The sequence below is a fragment of the Rhinolophus ferrumequinum genome, chromosome 7, assembly GCF_004115265.2.
Source record: "Rhinolophus ferrumequinum isolate MPI-CBG mRhiFer1 chromosome 7, mRhiFer1_v1.p, whole genome shotgun sequence".
NCBI classification, from domain to species: Eukaryota; Metazoa; Chordata; class Mammalia; order Chiroptera; family Rhinolophidae; genus Rhinolophus; species Rhinolophus ferrumequinum.
This window is the reverse complement of record NC_046290.1, coordinates 62,705,921-62,725,790: the sequence shown is the minus strand read 5'-3', so window position 1 is coordinate 62,725,790 and position 19,870 is coordinate 62,705,921. Positions and strand designations below refer to the sequence as shown.

The following is a 19,870-nucleotide window of genomic DNA, read 5'->3' as shown; positions in this document are numbered from 1 at the left end:
CCAACAAGCTATAACCCTTGTAAACATTACACACCCAATATAGGAGCACCTAAATATATAATGCAAATATTCATGTACATAATGGGAGAGATTGACAGTAATACAGTAATAGTGGGGGACATTAACACCCCACTGACATTAATGGATAGATCATTCAGACAGAAAATCAACAAGCAAATGGCAGCCTTAAATGACCCATTAGATCAGATGGATTTAGTTAATATTTTTAGAACATTTCACCCCAAAGCAGAATATACACTCTTTTCAAGTGCACATGGAACACTTGAAAGATAATATGCTTGGCCACAAAAGCAAGTCTCAATAAACTTAAGAAGATTAAAATCATATCAAGCATCTTCTTTGAACACAACGATATGAAATTAGGAATCAATTACAAGAAAAGTGAAAAATACACAAATACATGGAAGCTAAATAGCATGTTACTAAACAATGAATGGGTTAAGGATGAGATCAAAGAAGAAATCAAAAGGTATCTTGAAACAAATGAAAACGTAAATAAAATGACTCAAAATCTATGTGTCACAACTGCGTTGGTTAAAGCAGTTCTACGAGGGAAATTCTTAGCAATACATGTCTATCTCAAGAAACAAGAAAAATCTCAAACAATCTAACCTTATACCTAAAGGAGATAGGAAAAGAAGAACAAAGTCCAAAGTGAGTAGAAGGAAGGAAATAATAAAGATGAGAACGAAAATAAATCAAATAGGAGTCTAAAAATAGGGTGCAATATCTATTGGGGTGATTTCTTCATATGTTATATAAATGTCTAACCACTAGCTGTACACCTAAAACTAATATAATATTGAAGCTGTATTTGAAAAATAAAATTTTTTTAAATAAAATAAAAAAAAAATATTAGGTTGGTGTAAAAGTACTTGCAGGTTTTGTAATTATTTTTAACCTTTTTAAACCGCAATTACTTTTGCACCAACCTAATAATAGTTATATGCACGGGAAATCTCAAACAGGAAATCACTGTTGGAGGGGCTATGCATTAGTAAAATATTTTGGAAATCACTTGGGTATTACTTAGTACAAATGAACATGCACAGTCCTTAAGGATATACTTGCATATCTTAAGCTATAGAAACTTTTGAACATGTGCATCAAGAGTAATGTAAGAACATGTTCACACTGTTCATGGCAGAAATGTTCCTAACTGCAAAAAACCAACTAATCAAATACAAACTAACACAAAGAAATCCAAATACTTATCAAGAGTAAAATGGACAACTGTGAAAACAATGGAACATTAGATACACTGGCAAAAAAATCAAGTTACAGAAGACTATAAATACCATGAAATACAAAACTTCATTAACAGGCAAAATTACAGGGATACATTCTTAAATACGTATTATTAGTGATACATACATTGCCAGTAAAACTATACTGAAAAATAAAACAATTAAAACAAATTATAAGACAGAGGTGTCACCTCAGGGTAAGAGGAAGAAAAGGGGATGCAACTTGGAAAAAACACACACAGAATCTTAAATAACTGAGAATACTCTATTTCTTAACCTAATTGGTGGGTGTGTAACACTCACTTTTGCATTCTTTTAAAAATTGTACACAAATACTTTATTACATTTTTGTATATATAATTAAAAATAATTTGATGAATGACATACTAGGTAAATTTAGAAAAGAGATGTAAAATATAAATTATTTTTAATTTGGAAGATCTTACCTGATTTCCATATGTGTGCCTTGCTAATAATTCAGTTCTCATTTTGATAAATTTGAAATCTTTACTGGAATCTCTGCATTTTTCTTTTTTGTGATGTTCAGTGAAAATAAAACTAACATTGACATCTTCAGCATTATATTGCATTTTATTCTGCACATTTGTAAAAATATTTTAGTTAGACTGTGGATTAACCATAGCTTCAACACAAGCAACGTAAGTCACAACAGAAAAAACCCACTCAAGAAAGTAAGTTTTGTAAAACCTACATATGAGATTAAATATAGTAAAGAGCCTTGTGAGTTATATTACATAATAGTTATACTAAGATGAAGCAGAAAAACAGAGATTTTTTTTTAGTTCACAAAGTTTTTATTTTGTTTACATATACTTTTAATTCAGGTACTTTAACTTTATTAACTTAATCTTTCTTGGAATCTCTGCTTTTTTCAATTTGTCATATGATTAGTCAAAACAGAATTGTCATATGATTAGTCAAAACAGAATTCGGTAATCTTCATTATTTTATTTTACTTCTCTGAATGTTTGTAAAAATAATTTAGGATGCAGATTAAGTAGTCTTGCCATTAGGCATATCAAGAAATACCTATTTCAAAAGACACATCCATTCAAAATGTTTCTTATTAAGGTCATATATATGTAGTTAATCACAGAAAGTAATCTTATAAATCACATAAATATCAATTGTACTTTGGAAAAGCCAGAAAAAAATTCCAAAAATACTTTAAGCTCTTGGAAAGTTTTACCTAATCTCATTCTATATAATTTAAGACACCGTTCAGTTTAAGAAGTACCAAATTGTTCCTAGAATTCTGTTTGTAAAATTTTTGACAGCTGCAGTAAACACAAAATTTATTTTTAGTATCTTCCTAGTTACATTTAAAAACATTTTAGTTCAGACTAAGTAATAATAACTACTAGGCTAATGATTAGGTGAATCAACTAAAGAGTGTTTTTATAAAACACTATACACAATATGAAACTGAACATAATTGAACATTAGTTTTTCCAAAATAGAACTAATAATGCCTTTTTTTGGTTGCTGCTGCTACTTCAAAAATTTTGAGAGCCACATTACATGCTAATTTCTTAAGGTCCTTTTCAGTACTCCAAGTTCAAAGTCTTTCCTATTTGTTTGTCATATTTAGTCAAAATATAAATCATTTCTGTCATTTTTAAATTTTGCTCTATATGCAGTAAAATTCAATTTAGACCATGAATTATTAAACATACTGCTGATAGATAAGAATTCTTTATAAGACACACGTTATATTAAACATAGAGGGATTTTAATTATATGTTGAGAACATACTGTGTATTAAGAACTGTGTGTTTCTATATGCATATATGCATTATTTCAATAAGAGTCTCAAAACAGAGACATAGGACAATGTCCTACTATGCTCAAATCATAGACCATAAAACACAGAGCTGGGTTCAAATACCAGCTCTCTGATTCCAAAATCCATGTTATTTCCACAGTATTTTATTTACATCTCAAACAATTCTGTAAGAAGTAGAAACACACACATTTTTTTTTTTTTTTAGCCAACAAAGCTTTACCTGGGTTCTACTCGTAGTTTCTTTGAAGTCATCTTTCATTTCAAGAAACCCCATATCTTTCCTGAAATCTTTGTTTTCTTGCTTGCCATATTTAGTCCAATCAGAATTTGTTTGGAAATCTTCATCATTCTCTATTTCTTTCTGCATGTGTGTAAAAATGGTTTGGGCCATCAATGAAGTATAATTTCAATATAATGTATTTTTTATGGTATTCAACTTTATAATAGTTTTGGTAGTCAAACAAGTAAGTAAAATGCACTTTCCCAAATCAAAGGTTATTAAACACTAGTAAATTCTTTCAAGGGAAAAATCATTACAATAAGGTCCTGAACAATAAAGTGATTTCTGTGTATCTCAAGAAAAGTTAATGCCTTGTTGGTCTAGTAACAATCAATCCTTTTTATGAATACTCATGAATAAAAATATTTTATCTCATCCCTGTCCAAGTTCAAATCACAATACAATCTAGATAAAAAATTTTCAGTTTATAAATAGATTACTTCTCAGGGTGTTTTTCAGTATTTTTTACCGATAAGATTTCTCATTTTCAAGTACACACAGGAAAAGAGGCTAATAGCTGAATTCACAGCTCTTATTTTATTTGAATAGCAATAAATTAATTAGCTTCATCTAACTCTAATTCAAACACATATTTCTCCTGCCAAGAAATCCAAACTGATTCATAAACCACGTACCAATAATTTAATAACTGCACGTGTACCACACACACACATATATAAATAAACACACATATAATTCTAGAACTTTAGTAGGATAAATAGTTGGGAGTAAAGACGTGTCCATGACATTTCTGAAAGTGTACTTATGAAAGGGTATTCAGATATTCACTACCGTTACACAGAGACTGGAGAATCACTGTCCTCCTAGGGAACAATTACGATATAACCCAAAATGTGGTAAGGCCTATGGAGTGATCCTTGGTTCCCTTTTACTTGCACTAAGCTTCACAAGTAGATATGAGGGCCCTTTAGTGGGCTGCAATCCTGCAACCAGAGAGCAATCCCTGAGAGTAGCTGATTGAATTTGAACTTCTTCAGTTACTCACAAAAGTGAAATTGAAAACTAAGAAAATGAAGACACTTCTTCCTTCCTATTCCTGGCATCAAAGAAAGAATTACTCTGATCACACAAACAATTTCTGCTAAGGACAACTTGAAGGGGGATATATGAGTTTCTGTCTTTAAATTTCACATGGGTTGACAAAGGAGGATAAATCCTCGGGTCCAAATCATCAAGAAATGTCTAAACTATAGGATAAATTAATCCCATATAGATTCCAGCTACACAAAATATGCAAAAGAGTACACCATTATCATTAGGAATTAGGCAAGAACATGTTTTCTAATCCTGAATAAATTTACTCTGCATCTGTTTCAGATGCTATATACTGATCTGTGAATTAGGATGTATGATGCAAGTACCCTATATAAATAACAAATTAAAAATCATAACCTGCTAAATAAACTATGACATTTGGAAGACATTTAAAATAAAATAATCTATTTTCTATAGAGCTAAACAAATGATCAACATATAATTTTCTCCAAGCCACTACAATAGGAATTATTTTAATCTGTACATATTCATTTCTTATTCCTTATTTTATAAATATTTCTTTAATGCCAACTATGTACTTTTAGTACAGTGTTAGGGGTTTGTCTCCTATGTGATCTAGGAAGGGAGGGCCATGTCTAGTCTATTTTACATAGTATAATGCTATGGTCCACACAGTTGACCAAAAGCCTACTTATTCAGGAAATTATTCTGTTATCTACGAGTAGGGCAGAACAGTATGGCAGTATAGCCTGGCTTCTGACTCAGATGTTTGACTTGGTTTCCTCTCTTGGACTACGTATAGCTATGCTCTTGTTTCATTCCCTGATTTGCCATGGCATTTGCTAGGCAACTGGAATTAATTCTTGAGACAAGATGGAGAGCCAGAGAAGTCAAGTAAAGAACAAGATTCTTTTGGGTGCTCACAATGGTTCTTAACTAGTATTTATGGCCTATTTCTTAAACGGTTCTCATAATCCTGTGTTTGACTACTAGTTTATGGTACTGTTTTTTTAGCATCAAGAATTTTTAACTACCCAGAAAGAGACTAGACGAATATCAAGGAAACCTAGTAATACCCAAAATGAGAGAAGGAAAGAGAAATTTGAGAAGAGAAGCCTTACAATTAATTGAGAGAGTGGCCTTAAATTTTGGATCTGACAGTTGTGGAATCATGGGCAAATTATGTAATCTGATTGTACTTCATTTCACCAACTGTAAAAGGGGGCCATAATACATGCCCACAGAAACATGAGGTTTAAAATAAGATTAAGCACTGAAAATACTTAGCATAGTGTCTGGTACATAGTAATCACTCAACAAATATTAGCCCGGAGTAACTGTAATCTCACAACAAGCGAAGGAAGGTAAGGACTAGTTTTTACATACAAAGGGAAGAAATTCAGTCACAGGATAAATAACTTCCCTATGACCATGGAACTAGTAAATTATAAGTCTGCATCACAAATTTGTTGATTTGGCTCAAAAAGCGTGTATTTTTTCTGTTATTCCTTCTACATTTCCATAAGACTACTCTGTGGTTCATTTTATTCTCTTTCTTAAGCAAACAGTTGAAGTTTTAAGTATTCCTAAGTATCCTCTCCCTTTTTGCAAAGGCTTGGGTAAAACAAATGAGACACGTTAGTCACTTGTTATTCTGCATTCCTATTCCTTGCACATAATTTTACCAATGCACAATACACACTGAACTGTAATTAATAGTTTCCACCACTAAATAGTAAGTACCTCTAAGTCTGACATGAGTTCTCATTCATTTCCCCTAGTATATAGCATACTGCCTGGTACAGCAAAAGTCTTCAATAAATATCTATAAACCTGAACAAAATAGATTCCTCATTCTGTTACTAAGCAGCTTTCTAAAAAGTAGGGTCGACAAAAGTTTGTTTTAACAACTGCTTAATTGTTACTTTTCACTCCGTCATTTTAATGGCACTTCTAATCCATCTAATGAATAATGTAAATATATTCTATGCCAAAGTGTAGAAAAAGAGCAAGACATCAAAATGAAGTTAACTGTCTAGTTTCTCCTCGGAAGTGATCACAAAATGCCTTTCTTATTTGTAATGAATGGTTATGAACTTCCAGCTATCTAAGCCAGAACTTATAAAACAATGCATTCTAAAAACAAATATAAATTAGAGATATCTGCTATTTTTAGCTGATATATTATTGCTGCCCTCCAGTATTTCAGCAGTTGAATCTAAATGTTATCAGATAACTGCAAAAAAGATTGTGAATAAAGCATGCTATATATTACATTTTAATCATTTGTTTCCATGGAAAAAGGAAAATTCAGGTGCTTTTGCTAATCTGTGTAGTTAAGAATAGCTATCATTCTGTTGACAGTTAATTCTTCCTTTAAACTGTTTATAGGTAAATAGGATGCTTTTGGCTGCAAGTAATAGAAAACCAACTCAAACTAACTTAAATAATATTGAAATGCATTACCACACAGAATGGCAATGTGATCTAGCACCAAAACAGGTTTCAGGGTTGGTTAATCCAGCAACTCAAGTATCTCAACAAGGTCTAGATTCCATTCCGACATTTTTCTGTGTACAGGGTTGATTTCATCCTAAGGCGACTTCTCCATATAGTCAAAGAATGGCTGCTAGTGGTAGTTTAGGTTACATTCTTCCATCTTCACATCTAGCAGGAGCCAAGCTGTCAGTGGCTCTCTCTTCAGAACAAAGAATAAACTTCCCAGAAACTCTTACATATCTCTTTTCATGTCCTATGGATCAGAACTGGTTCCCATGTCCATCCTTAGCCCAATCACTGTCAAGGGCAATCAGATTATCCATACTTCAAGCAGATACATCCCTCAAACTATGTAAGGCCAAATTTCCAACTTATAAGGCAGCTCCTCAGTAGGGAAAGGTAATTATAGAATGATATATTACATCTACTCTTGGAAGACTTAAGGTCTTCCATAATTTCTCTATTAACCTAACAAATATAAAATGAGAAATCATGTGCTAGGCTCTATGCAAGATGATTCAGACATAATATGGAAAAGACAGACTTCATCCTTGATGACATGGTACTTTTGGTTTAGATGGGGAAAAAGGCATTAACCAAGTAATCAGTCAATTAATTAATTACAACTACAGTGAGTACTATAAAGAACAATAATGATATAAGAACACATCAGAGGTGAACCTAACTTAATAAGGAGACCAGGAGACTTCCTTGAAGAGGCAACATCGTCACCAGACCCTGAATGATGAGCAGAAGGCAGGCAGGCACAAGGGGTGGGCAAGTAGTGGGGAGAACCCTGTCAGACAGAGAATATACCTTTTGAGAAGACACTGAGATAGGAAGTAGTTTAACCTATTTAAGAAACTGTGGGAAAGGCAGTTTTGTTATAGTACAGTGAGCACAGAAAAAGTGAAGCAAATTACAGCTGGAAAAATAGGAATCCTATGGGAATTTACAAGCCACATTAGAGGTTTAGAACTTTATCCCAAGGGAAATGGGTTTTAAGTAGGAGAGTGACAGGATCAGAATTATTTTAGAAAGAGCATTTTGGCTGCTCCTGAATGAGTTAGCATGGACTAGAGAAAGTAAGAGTAATTAGGAAATTAGCAAGAGTAAAAAGGAGTAACATGAAGACTAATTAGGAGTTTATTCTGGGAGCACAGTGGAAAGAGGATAAACTCAATATGATGTTAGTAGAGAAAATGAGCCCTAACAATTAAGTTCGTGAACTTATTTCAATGATGTTGCTAACCTTTTTTGATATCAGAGGGATTATTCATTACAAATTTGTACCAAATGGACAAACAGTTAAGCAAGTTTACTATTTGGAAGTGCTGAAAAGGCTGCGTGAAAAAGTTAGATGACCTGAACTTTTTACCAACAATTCATGGCCCTTGTATCACAAAGCACCAGCTCACACGGCACTGTCTGTGAGGGAGTTTTTAGTCAATAAACAAGTAACTTATTGGAACCCTCCTTACTCACCTGATCTGGCCCCCAATGACTGCTTTCTTTACCCGAAGATAAATGAAATGTTGAAAGAAGCCAGTTTGATGACATTCAGGACATCAAGGGTAATACGAAGACAGCTGTGATGGTCATTCCAGAAAAAACTACAAAATTGCTTTGAAGGGTAGACTAGGCACTGGCATGGGTGCATAGCTTCCCAAGGCGAGTACTTCGAAGGTAACCATAGTGATATTTGGTAATGAGGTATGTAACACTTTTTCTAGGATGCGTTTGTGAACTTACTATCCAACCTCATTTGTTTGAAATAAAATTAATAGAGTTGGTAATTGATAAGGTTTGGGGAATACAGGAAAGGTTTCAAGGATGATTCCAAAATCTCTGTCATAAATTATTAGATAAAAGGTTATGGGGGGCAGCCTGATGGCGCAGTTTGTTAGAGCGCGAGCTCTGAACTACAAGGTTGCCAGTTCGATTCCCACATAGGCCAGTGAGCTGCACCCTCCACAACTAGATTGAAGATAATGAGCTGCCGCTGAGCCTCTGGAGGGGTGGCCGGATGGCTCAGTTGGTTAGAGTGCGTGCTCTCAACAACAAGGTTTCCGGTTCAATTCCTCCATGGGATGGTGGGTGGGCTGTGCCCCTGCAACTAAAGATTAAAAACGGCGACCGGACTTGGAGCTGAGCTGCACCCTCCACAACTAGATTGAAGGACAACGACTTGGAGCTGATGGGCCGTGGAGAAACACACTCTTCCTGAATATTCCCCAATAAAATATATGAAAAAAAAAAAGGTTATGGTATCTATTGAGATGGAAAACAGCAAAGAAGGAGCCAGTTTTTCTTGGAAGATCAAGGTTCCGTTTTTAGAGATACTGAGGTTTCTCTTTATTTTGAGTGACTCTTCTCAAGAACTCTTCTTTAATTCCAGAGTGTTTCTTCTAGGGTTGTTTCCAGTAAAACAACTTAAAAACTGGTATTTGTACCAAGTGGGAAGAGGGAGGTAGGAGAATAGTATAGGAAAATATTTCTAAATCCTTAGAAATAGTTCCCTCTTTTCCAAATGGAAAATAACCTCAAAATTCTCATGTGATACCATAGTCCACTGCTATTTTATTTATACTGGCATTAAAATGCTAAAATTATTTTGTAGTAAACATCACAAAAAAACTGAAAATAAAAGTAGAAACTCAAAATAAGACAAATTTTAAACTTAATAAGCTTTTTTCAGATTTATCAAAAGTACTCCCAAATAAATAATTGAGAGCAACTGCCTTAAAATATGTCATTTTAATCACTTCCAATCATATTTTCAAAATTCAGAACAAAATTTAATGTTATTACATTTCACTATATGGCTATTTTAAAAAATAAACATATTTAAATGTGTACTATTTATTTCACTTACCTCTAAAAGAAAGTCCCCTAGATACTGAATTGGATAAAATGGAGCCTTAAAGTTATCTTTTTCTTGCTCAGCCTTGATTCTTGCATTAGTGGCAATCACATGAGTTATTCCACTTGATGAACTTTTTGGTACAATAACATTTGCTTTTCCAGCCTTCAAAACTCTAAATAAAAATGTAAATAGTAGAGAATGTTTTTAAGAATAACTACATTCAGACAAATTATCTAAATCAATTACTTCCTAGGAGCAGAATTTTCTGAAAGTCATTCATTCCTTTGGGCTACATGAATGCCATGCAGACTAACTATTGTAATGATTTCTTAAATTTTAAGTTGTTCAGAGCAGATGTTTAAGATAACAGGCTATTCTTTCTACTTATCCACTTCTTAATATGAGAAAGGCTTTTAAGAATCAAATATATACAATTTATTCCCTAAGGAAAAGTCAACTCAATAAGCCAAAAAAACAATGAAAAGTTACCTCAATAAGCCAAAAAAACAATAAAAAGTCACCTCAGTAAGCCAAAAAAACAAGGAACCAGCTACCTCAGAAGTCAACATACATCCAAGAAAATCATTCTGGACCACAAAAAAAATGGAAGGAGTTGCCAACCCTCCTCTAAAATAATAGCTTTTGAAAAAGTTTAACTCTGATATACTTTAAGAAATATACTGCATTTAGATTTAGAAGACGCACATACAGACACACACACCCCCAAAGTTTCATGAAAGTTCTGCTTAAGATTTAGAAAGCCACAAGAGAACACTGCTACCATTTAACAATAAGAAAAAGTCAAATAATCTACAAAAATCGTCATTTTTCATGAACCCATCAGAGAACTGAGGTAACAAGCCAATGAAGAAGCTGAATTTCCAAAGAATGATAAGCCCCTTTGTGAAGAGATTGGACACCCAAACTATTTCACTTTTGCCAGGGTGCAGGAGAGAAGTGGTTGTCATAAAAGCAGGTAAGAATCAGGTAAAATTTTAGTAAGTGTAGGGCCGAGTGTAGAAAGCATGACAGTTTAGTACAACAGAGTTCCTGAGACAAGGAAAGCCCATTCTCATTTGCAACCTCTTTGCCACAGGCCTCTATTAAGTATGCATGAAAAAGGGTAGGAGCAGTTAACAGAGGGAGTCCCCACTGGTAGCACAGGTGGGCCTGTGGGGACTGGATCCAAGAAATAGATATAAAAACCAGGCCCATGTCCCTGGATCCTTGTTGCATATGAAGCAAAAGCCTTAAGTCATTTGGGTAAGGTAAGCAAGTTTTCTGCCTTCAGAATGCAGGAAAGGTGCACTGTTTCTGCTGGAAGAGTAGAAGTAAAACCCATATGCTTCTAGGGAGGGGTAGGAAAACCTACTGTGCAGCCCAAACAAAGACTCATTGCTTTTGGTTGAGGGATAGAAGCAAAAGATATCTGTCGGGGGGGTGGGGGGGTGTCAGGAATGCCACTTGGGCTTAGGGTTCTGCACCAATACAAAGCAGAGATCTAATACTGGAAGAGAGGATGATGACACTTTCTTGCCCAAGACCCTGACCAAAGATAGCAGGCAGAATCTGGCTCCCATGGACGACTGACACTCTGACATTAAGGAAGTCCCAACCCCAGAGTCCAAGAACACAAAGGATGCTTAAAGCTGAAGCTTATCAGAACTGCAACTTAAAACCCCATTGTAATATATTCCCATTAGGATGTGTTATTAAAAAAAATAAAAATAAAAGGAATAAAAGCTTTGGGAAGGGGGAAAAAAAAGGCTGAAGTTTATCCAGCCAAACTGAGAACACATCCACTCTTACCCTCATCCTATAAGGGAATAACAAGCAAGAGAGGAAGAGTATGAAGAAAGAGTCCTTCTGTGACCCACTAGTGCAGGAACTATCGAAAGCTGAGAGTGAAGCAAGAAAACTAATTAAAAACCCTCTAGCACCCAGGCCCCACACTAAGCCAAAAGAAACTAGCCCACTGCAGGAGTAAATTGACATGAGGCCTTGACAGTGACGACAGCATTAACAAAACCCAAACCAAGCTCAACAGCTGGTAAGATTAACGCAACCACCCATACTAACTGCCTTGTGGTAGAGGTATGCCCATTTTTGGATATAAATATTATTCACCTCAGCCTCTACTGTTCTTCTATACATGATGTCTATGCATACAAGAAAAAAATACAAGGCATACACAAATAGCAAGGAAGAAAAAACAAACCATTGTCAAGAGATAAAGGAATAAATAGCACAGAGAGATAATCCAGATGTTGAAATTATCAGAAAGCAACTTTAGAATAACTTATTGACATGTTAAAGGATATAATGAAAAGGTAAACAATCTGCATGAACAGGTGGGGAATTCAGCAGAGAGTGCAACGGAAATGATAGAAATAAAAGATACTATATCCAAGAAGAATTTCTTTAACAACATTGTCAACATACTGCACACAACTGAGGAAGGAATCATTGAACTTGAGGATAGGTCAATAGAAATATCCAACTGAAACATAAAAATGAAAAAAAAAAGTGAAAAAAGAAAAACAGAACAACGCACGTGAAAACTGTGGAGCAGAATCATATGGTCCAGAATAATCATATATGGGGATGGAGCTCCAGAAGAAAAAGAACACAACAGAATATTTAAAGGATAATAGCTGAAAGATATGGAAGCAACCTAGATGTCCATCGACAGATAAATGGGTAAAGATGTGGTGTACGTACCTACACACACACACACACACACACACACACACACACAAAATATCACTCAGCAATAAAAGACAATGAAATCTTGCCATTTGTAACAACATAAATGGATTTAGAGGGTATTATGGTAAGTGAAATAAGTCAGGCAGAGAAAAACAAATGCCATGGGGTTTCACATAATGTGGAATCTAAAACAAACAAACAGAAAAAACAAAAACAGACCTAGAAAGAGACCAAAGGGATAGTTACAGAAAGGGAGGGGGTGAGGGAATGGGTGACAAGGGGAATATAGTCAATAATATTGTGATAATTTTGCAAGATGACAGATGATCACTAGAATTAGTGGGGTGATCACATTGTAAGGCATAAAAATGTCAAATCACTATACTGTACACTTGAAACTAATCTAATTAAACTAATCTTAAATAAAAAACTTAAAAAACAAAAGATAATGGCTGAGAATTTTCCATAATTAATATAAGACCAAATAAACCCCACATGTCCAAGAAGGTCAGAGAACCCCAAGCATATAGCATAAATAAATATAGATAACAAACTATAAATAAAAAACAAAATACACACACACACCTAGACACATAATCAAACCACTAAACACCAAAGGTTATATTGCTTTTTAAATTTTAATTTCCAATTTTGCATCACTAGCATATAAAAACAATTTTTATATAGTGACTTGTTATCCTTTGATCTTAAATTCACTAATTCTATAGCATCTTCTTGTAAATTATTTAATATATAATCATGGCTTTCGGATATAAAAACAATTATTTTTTTTTTCCTTTCCAACTCTATGCCTATTTTCTTTGCCTTATTGCATTGGTTAACAGTACCTGCAGAAAAATGCTGAATAGAAATGGTCCGAGTAAGCATCCTTGTTATATTCTTAATTATGAAGGGGGGGGAACTATGATATTAAGTTTAGATTTTGTCATAGATGTCATTTATCAGGTTGAGGTCACAAAAATTCTTAGTAAAATATTTGCAAATAGAATCAGCAATTATTAAAAATGGATAATACACTATGATGAAGTGAATACTTTATCAAATTTGCTTTAACATATAAGAATCAATCAGAATAATTTACCATATTAACAGAATAAAGGAGAAAAGCCAATTCTCTCAACAGATGCAGATACAACTTTCAGAGCAATCCATTTATAATAGCATCTCAAAACAAGAAGTATTTAGGATTAAACAAAATATGTGCAAGACTTATACAATGAAAACTATAAAACACTGGTGACAGAAATTAAAGTAGACTTGGAAGGATATAGACTCTGTTGATATAACAGGATGATTCAATATTAAGATCTCAATTCTTTTCCATCTAGACCTACAGTTTCAACACAATCCCAGTTTGCTTTTTTGTAGAGAATTGACCTTATTCTAAAATATATATGGAAATATAAAGGATCCAGAACCACCAAAATAATTTTAAAAAAGACAAAACTGGAGGATTCATACTACCTGATTTCAAAACTCACTATAAAGCTACAGTAATTAAAACGGTGTTATTGGTATAGGTAGACATTGATATCAACAGAGCAGAATTAAAAGTCCTGAAATAGACCACACAAATATGGTCAACTGATTTTTCAAAATACTACAGAGCACCTGGAACTCGCTCATACACTGCTACTGGGTATGTAAAATGGTACAACTACTTTGGAAAACTGTGGCATTTTCTTAAAAAATGGCAAACTGCCATTTGGCACACAACTGCCATCTGAGTCAGCAATTTCATTTTCAGATATTTATCCAAGAGAAATGAAAACCTGTCTACGTGAAGATTGGATTCAAATGTTCACAGCAGATTTATGTTAGAAAAAATATTTTTAAATGCTCATCAATGGGTAAAATAAACATTGTGATATAGCTATACAGTGGAATACTAATCAGCAACAAAAAAGGAATAAACTGCTGATACAACAAGGTGGATTAATCTCAAAATCAAAGGAGTGTATATAGTATGATCCCATTTATATAAACCTCTAAAGAAAAACAACAATTCTAATTTACACTGACAAAGAAAATCAATGGTTGTTTGGTATTGGTAGTACAGAATTAAATGTGCAAGGACACAAGGAAATGTTGTAGGACAATGTAAATGTTACAGATCTTGATTGTAGTGGGGATAACAAGGGTGTAGAAATTTGTCCAAACTCATCAAAATGTACACTTAAAATGTGTGTATTTTACTATCTACAAACTATATTTCAATACAGGTGACAAAAGGCCGTTGTACTCCACCCCCCAAAAACTCATGGCAATCTTAGAATAGTTTATCCGATAAGAAGCCTTTTGAAAATATAATATAAACGATAAAAAGAAATAAAATTATGATGGAAACAGGATGAACCATGAAGATTACACTATATAAACACAGAAAAGCGGCTTTGTGGTAATGTAGTATTTCACTTACAAAAATCTAAAAGTGCTTTAAAACTAAAAAAAATTTTTTTGCTTGACTTGGCCAAAAGAAATAACATGGAAAGTAATTTAAAGCAATACTATAAAACATTTTGTTGCATTAGACACATACACTTAAATGTGTAGAACGGCTTAACTAGGAGTTAAAGAGTAAACCAATATGGGTCATTTGAACTAAACTAATAATTGCAAAGAAATACAAAAAGGTATTCAAGAAAACCAAAATTGTTTTCTCATTGCTTTACCTCACAAGAGAATCACTTCGTTTACTGGCTCTCACAAGGAGAACAACTTTCCATCTGTGGAAGGCTCCTGGAGCACCAGTGCGTTTCAGTTCTTCACGCCATCTTTTAGGTGCAGATTGCATGTGAGGTGAATAATGGGAATCTTTTTCAATTTTATATCCCCATTCATAAGTTGTTTCATCAAGCCATCTGCCACTTTTGGCACTATGAATTATATAGTCCTTAGTTAGTATCCACTTTCCTAAAAAGCAAATAAACAGTCAGTCAGAAAAGGATTTTGGTTCTGATAAGCAGTAAACAATAAAGACCAGATATCAAATAAAATTTAACCTTTCTCAAAATTGAAAAAGACACAAATAAACGGAAGTATATATTGTGCTCAAGGATAGGAAGAAGAAACATCAATAAAATGCCCATACTACTCAAAGCAATCCACAGATTCAATGCAATCCTTATCAAAACACCAATGGCATTTTTCACAGAACTAAAATAATTATGAAATGTGTATGGAACTACAAAAGACCATGAATAGCCAGAGCAATCTCAAGAACAAAATAGGAGGTATCACGCTACAAGGCTACAGTAATCAAAACAAAGGGTACTGTCATAAAAACAGACACATAGGTCAATGGAACAGAACAGATAGCCCAGAAAGAAAGCCACGCCTAAATGGTCAACTAATCTATGACAAAGGAGGCAAGAATATACACTGGGGTAAAAAGAGTCTCTTCAATAAATGGTGTTAAGAAAACTGGACTGATACATTAAGCAAATTAAATTGGGCCACTTTCTTATACCATATATATGTTAAAAAAAAAAAAAAACACCTCAAAATGGATTAAAGACTTAAATGTAAGACCTGAAACCATAAAACTACTAGAAGAAAACACAGGCAATATACTCTCTGGAGTGGTCTTAGCAAAACATTTTTTGGATATGTCTCCTAAGGCAAAGACAACAAAAGCAAAAATAAACAAATGGGACTATATCAAACTAAAAAGTTTTAGCAGTACAAAGGAAATCATCAACCAAACGAAAAGGAAACCTATTAAATGGGAGAAGAGATTTGCCAGTGATACATCTAATGAGGGGTTAACATCCAAAATATATAAAGAATCGATACAACTTAACACCAAAAAGACAAACAATCCAATTAAAAAATGGACAGAGGACCTGAATAGACATTTCTCCAGAGGACATACAAATGGCCAATAGACATATGAAAAGATGCTCCATGTCACTAATCATCAGGGAAATGCAAACGAAAATCACAATGAGATATCACCTCACACCTGTCAGAATGGCTACCATCAATAAATCAACAAACAAGTGATAGACAGGATGTGGAGAAAAGGCAACCTTCCTGCACTGCTGGTGGGACTGTACATTGGTGCAGCCACTATGGAAAAGGTTTAAGAGGTTCCTCAAAAAATTAAAAATAGAACTACCGTATGACCCAGCGATTCCAAGTCTGGGTATTTACCCAAAGAAATCCAAAACACTAATTTGAAAAGACATACGCATCCCTAAACTCACTGCAACATTATATGCAGTGAAGTTTTAGGGATGCGTATGTCTTTTCAAAGACATGCAAGGACTGTAATGGTCCATCGACAGATAAATGGGTAAAGATGACGTGGTAAATATATACAATATTAGGCAGCCACAAAATGAATCAATCTTGCAATTTGTAACACCATGTATGGACCTAAAGGGTATTATGCTAAATGAATTAAGACAGAGAAAGACAAATATATAATTTCACTTACATGTGGAATCTAAACAATAAACAAGCAAAACAGAAACAAACTCATACAGAGAACTGATGGTCGCCAGACGGGTGGGGGAAGGTTGGAGTGATGGGTGGAAAAAGATGAAAGGAATTGAGAAATACAAATTGGCAGTTATGAAAACAGTCACAGGGATATAAAGTACAGCATAGGGAATACAGTCAATAATATTGTAATAACTATGTATGGTGCCTGCTGCGTACTAGAATTATTGTGAAGTGTGGTGATCATTTCATAAGTTATATAAATGACTAATCACTATGTTGTACACATGAAATTAATACTGTACATCCAATGTGATTAAAAAACATTTACTTTTCAACATGAGACTCTTAAACTACATCACCAACATTATCTTTGATCTATGTTGTGTTTTCCTAAATTTTTTGGTAATGAGAGGCCTACATCATTGAACATTGTACCATGTTTCCCCAAAAATAAGACTGGGTCTTATACTGTATTTCCCCGAAAATAAGACTGGTCTCATAATAATTTTTGCTCTAAAAGACGCATTAGGTCATATTTTCAGGGGATGTCTTATTTTTTCATGTACAACAATCTACATTTATTCAAATACAGTCATGTCATCTTCTTCTGGAACATCGTCATAACATACTAAACACGTCCATCTGGCTGACGATCTTAACTGGGGCTTATTTTTGGGGTAGGTCTTATTTCTGGGGAAACACGGTATGTAATCTGTCTCACAATTACAATTCTAATTTTAAGTAAATAAAATACAGATATAGGTTTAATAAAATGTGGTATTACTTAAATTATGATTACTATTATCAGACACTATCTGGAGTTAGATTTATATTCTTACTCTTATGGTAAAAACTTTTCCAATTAATGTTCACAGCATTGTTATACTTTGTAAAACAAATTTATTGAATTAGAGAATTTTTCAGGGTATTTAAAAACATTCTGTAGTTTATCTGGGCATCAATGATCTTTTTAAACATTAGGGACGATGTATGTGTTCATTTATGGAGGTAATAATAAATCCAAGTATTTTTCTGGTAAGTTACTCCAAAAACAATGGTAAATTCACCTCAGTTGAATACAACTTTTTTCTTTTTCAATCAGTGGACTAATGATATACCAGATCAATCACAGTAGAGAGAACAAAAAAGGAACATCAACCGTGACAAAGGCAGCAAGGAAGAGACTAGGTCTTAATTTGGGTTTATGGAATTTGTAATCTTAGAAAAATAAAATAGAATGATCATTGCTTCATAGCATATATGGGAGGGGAGGCAGCAGCAGAATAAAAATGTTAACTATTTCTAATGATAAAGAAAAGAAACTTGACTGACAACAGCTAAGGCTTCAACAGAATCTTTTCATTAAAATATTGTTTCTTACATAAAGCACTTACACGAAAATATCTGATGAAGTATTTCTGCCTATTTAATACATTTCTCATGTATTATAAAGTTTTACTCAGTAAAAATAAGGCAAACACTATATCAAATATAGGCAATTTGAGAAAAATGTCAGAAAAAACACATTTATGTTTGATATAATAAACATACTATCTTTCCACATATACTAAGGTACCTTTTCTTTAACATGACTTTCTTTTTCAAAGATGGAGGGATGGCAGTTAACTTACCTGCTGCACAAGCTGCTAAAAATTTTTCACTCTTACATAGGCGGTCAGCGATAAGATGTGTACAATTTTTGTATTTCTGGAAGGAAAAATTCATATGAAAAAATGTTACTAGGGTGAGATATCCTTTATAACACATTCTTTTGATTCTTATAATATCAAGGCGGCATTTTATCATTTTTAGGCCAGTATTATAATTCTAGTTATTTTTCTGTGTCTTCAAAATTTTGATAAGTTACTATACTCACCTCACTCTTAATAAAAGTGCAATCTAGTTTTAAAAGCAATTTGCCTAGTGCTTCCTTTTCTTCCATCTTAAATCCTGTCATCTGGATGATATGCTTTGGAGCACCATCTTCCATCTAATATATACACACATAAAGGAGATAACATGTTACACAGATTATTCACAAGGTTGACATTATTATTTTTTACTTATCAGTGCTAAAAATAAAAACTAAAGCCACTAAACATATAATGAATCAAACACACACGGCTTAATTACAAATACCAATATTAAAATTGTTTATGTGCAATAAAGTTAGTTTTAAAAGATAATCTTCTCAAAATGTGACCTTAAATGAGATTTTTTTTCTGGTTTGAACATTGTTTATATTACTACATTACTGTACACTAATATACATTTATGAATGAATGTAATTCTTCAGCAAAGGACAGATACTTAAATATTAGCTTCATTTTAAAAGTATTGTTTTTGCTACAATCTTGTGAAATTAGGACATTTGTGGGCAATCAAACAATCAGATTTTATACTAATTTTTGAAGTTTATGGACAGATATTGAAGACTATGTGTAAGTACTGGAGAAATTGATAAAACTCGGGGTCCAACAGCATTTACACCTAATATTATAATTTAGTATAGTAGGTACATATAATGAACCTGAATCCTATTCACAATCTACATTTCTTAACTCCATTATATATATGTTAATTTCATTACCTACAAATTAGACTGAAAAAAATTACATGGTTTTCATTTTGATAGGACCTTAATCCATAATTAAATGTAGTTCATAAAGCAAGTTGTATTTGAGGTGGCAAATTTTTAAAGGAAGAAAGGGAAAACTCACAGCATTTCCAATTAGAATACAATATTTTTATTTGTTTACATGAGGTTCGGACTTTCGAACTAGATAGTATCTCAGAGAAAATGCAGTTCATCATTAAAAATGAAAAAATCACAAACTAGAGAAATCAGGGAAATTTTCTATTTCTCTAACAATTTTATCACCACAACTCTAGATTAGTATTTAATTAATGTCATAGGTAGAGCAATAGCATTTGGCTTCTTTCAAGACAAAAGT

At 33.4% G+C, this 19,870-nt stretch overlaps 1 protein-coding gene across 2 annotated transcripts in view; it reads right to left on the bottom strand.

The window, feature by feature from the left end:
• The window catches only part of SLF1 (SMC5-SMC6 complex localization factor 1), a 62,016-nt gene that overhangs the window by 35,250 nt on the left and 6,896 nt on the right, over positions 1-19,870 (bottom strand). For both annotated transcript variants that reach the window (XM_033110776.1, XM_033110777.1), the window contains exons 2-7: positions 18,793-18,906; positions 18,548-18,623; positions 15,140-15,380; positions 9,747-9,909; positions 3,296-3,436; positions 1,715-1,864 (exon numbers count right to left, since the gene is read on the bottom strand). In XM_033110776.1, the coding sequence (XP_032966667.1) occupies positions 1,715-1,864; positions 3,296-3,436; positions 9,747-9,909; positions 15,140-15,380; positions 18,548-18,623; positions 18,793-18,906 (885 nt within the window). The remainder of the gene's footprint in view (positions 1-1,714; positions 1,865-3,295; positions 3,437-9,746; positions 9,910-15,139; positions 15,381-18,547; positions 18,624-18,792; positions 18,907-19,870) is intronic.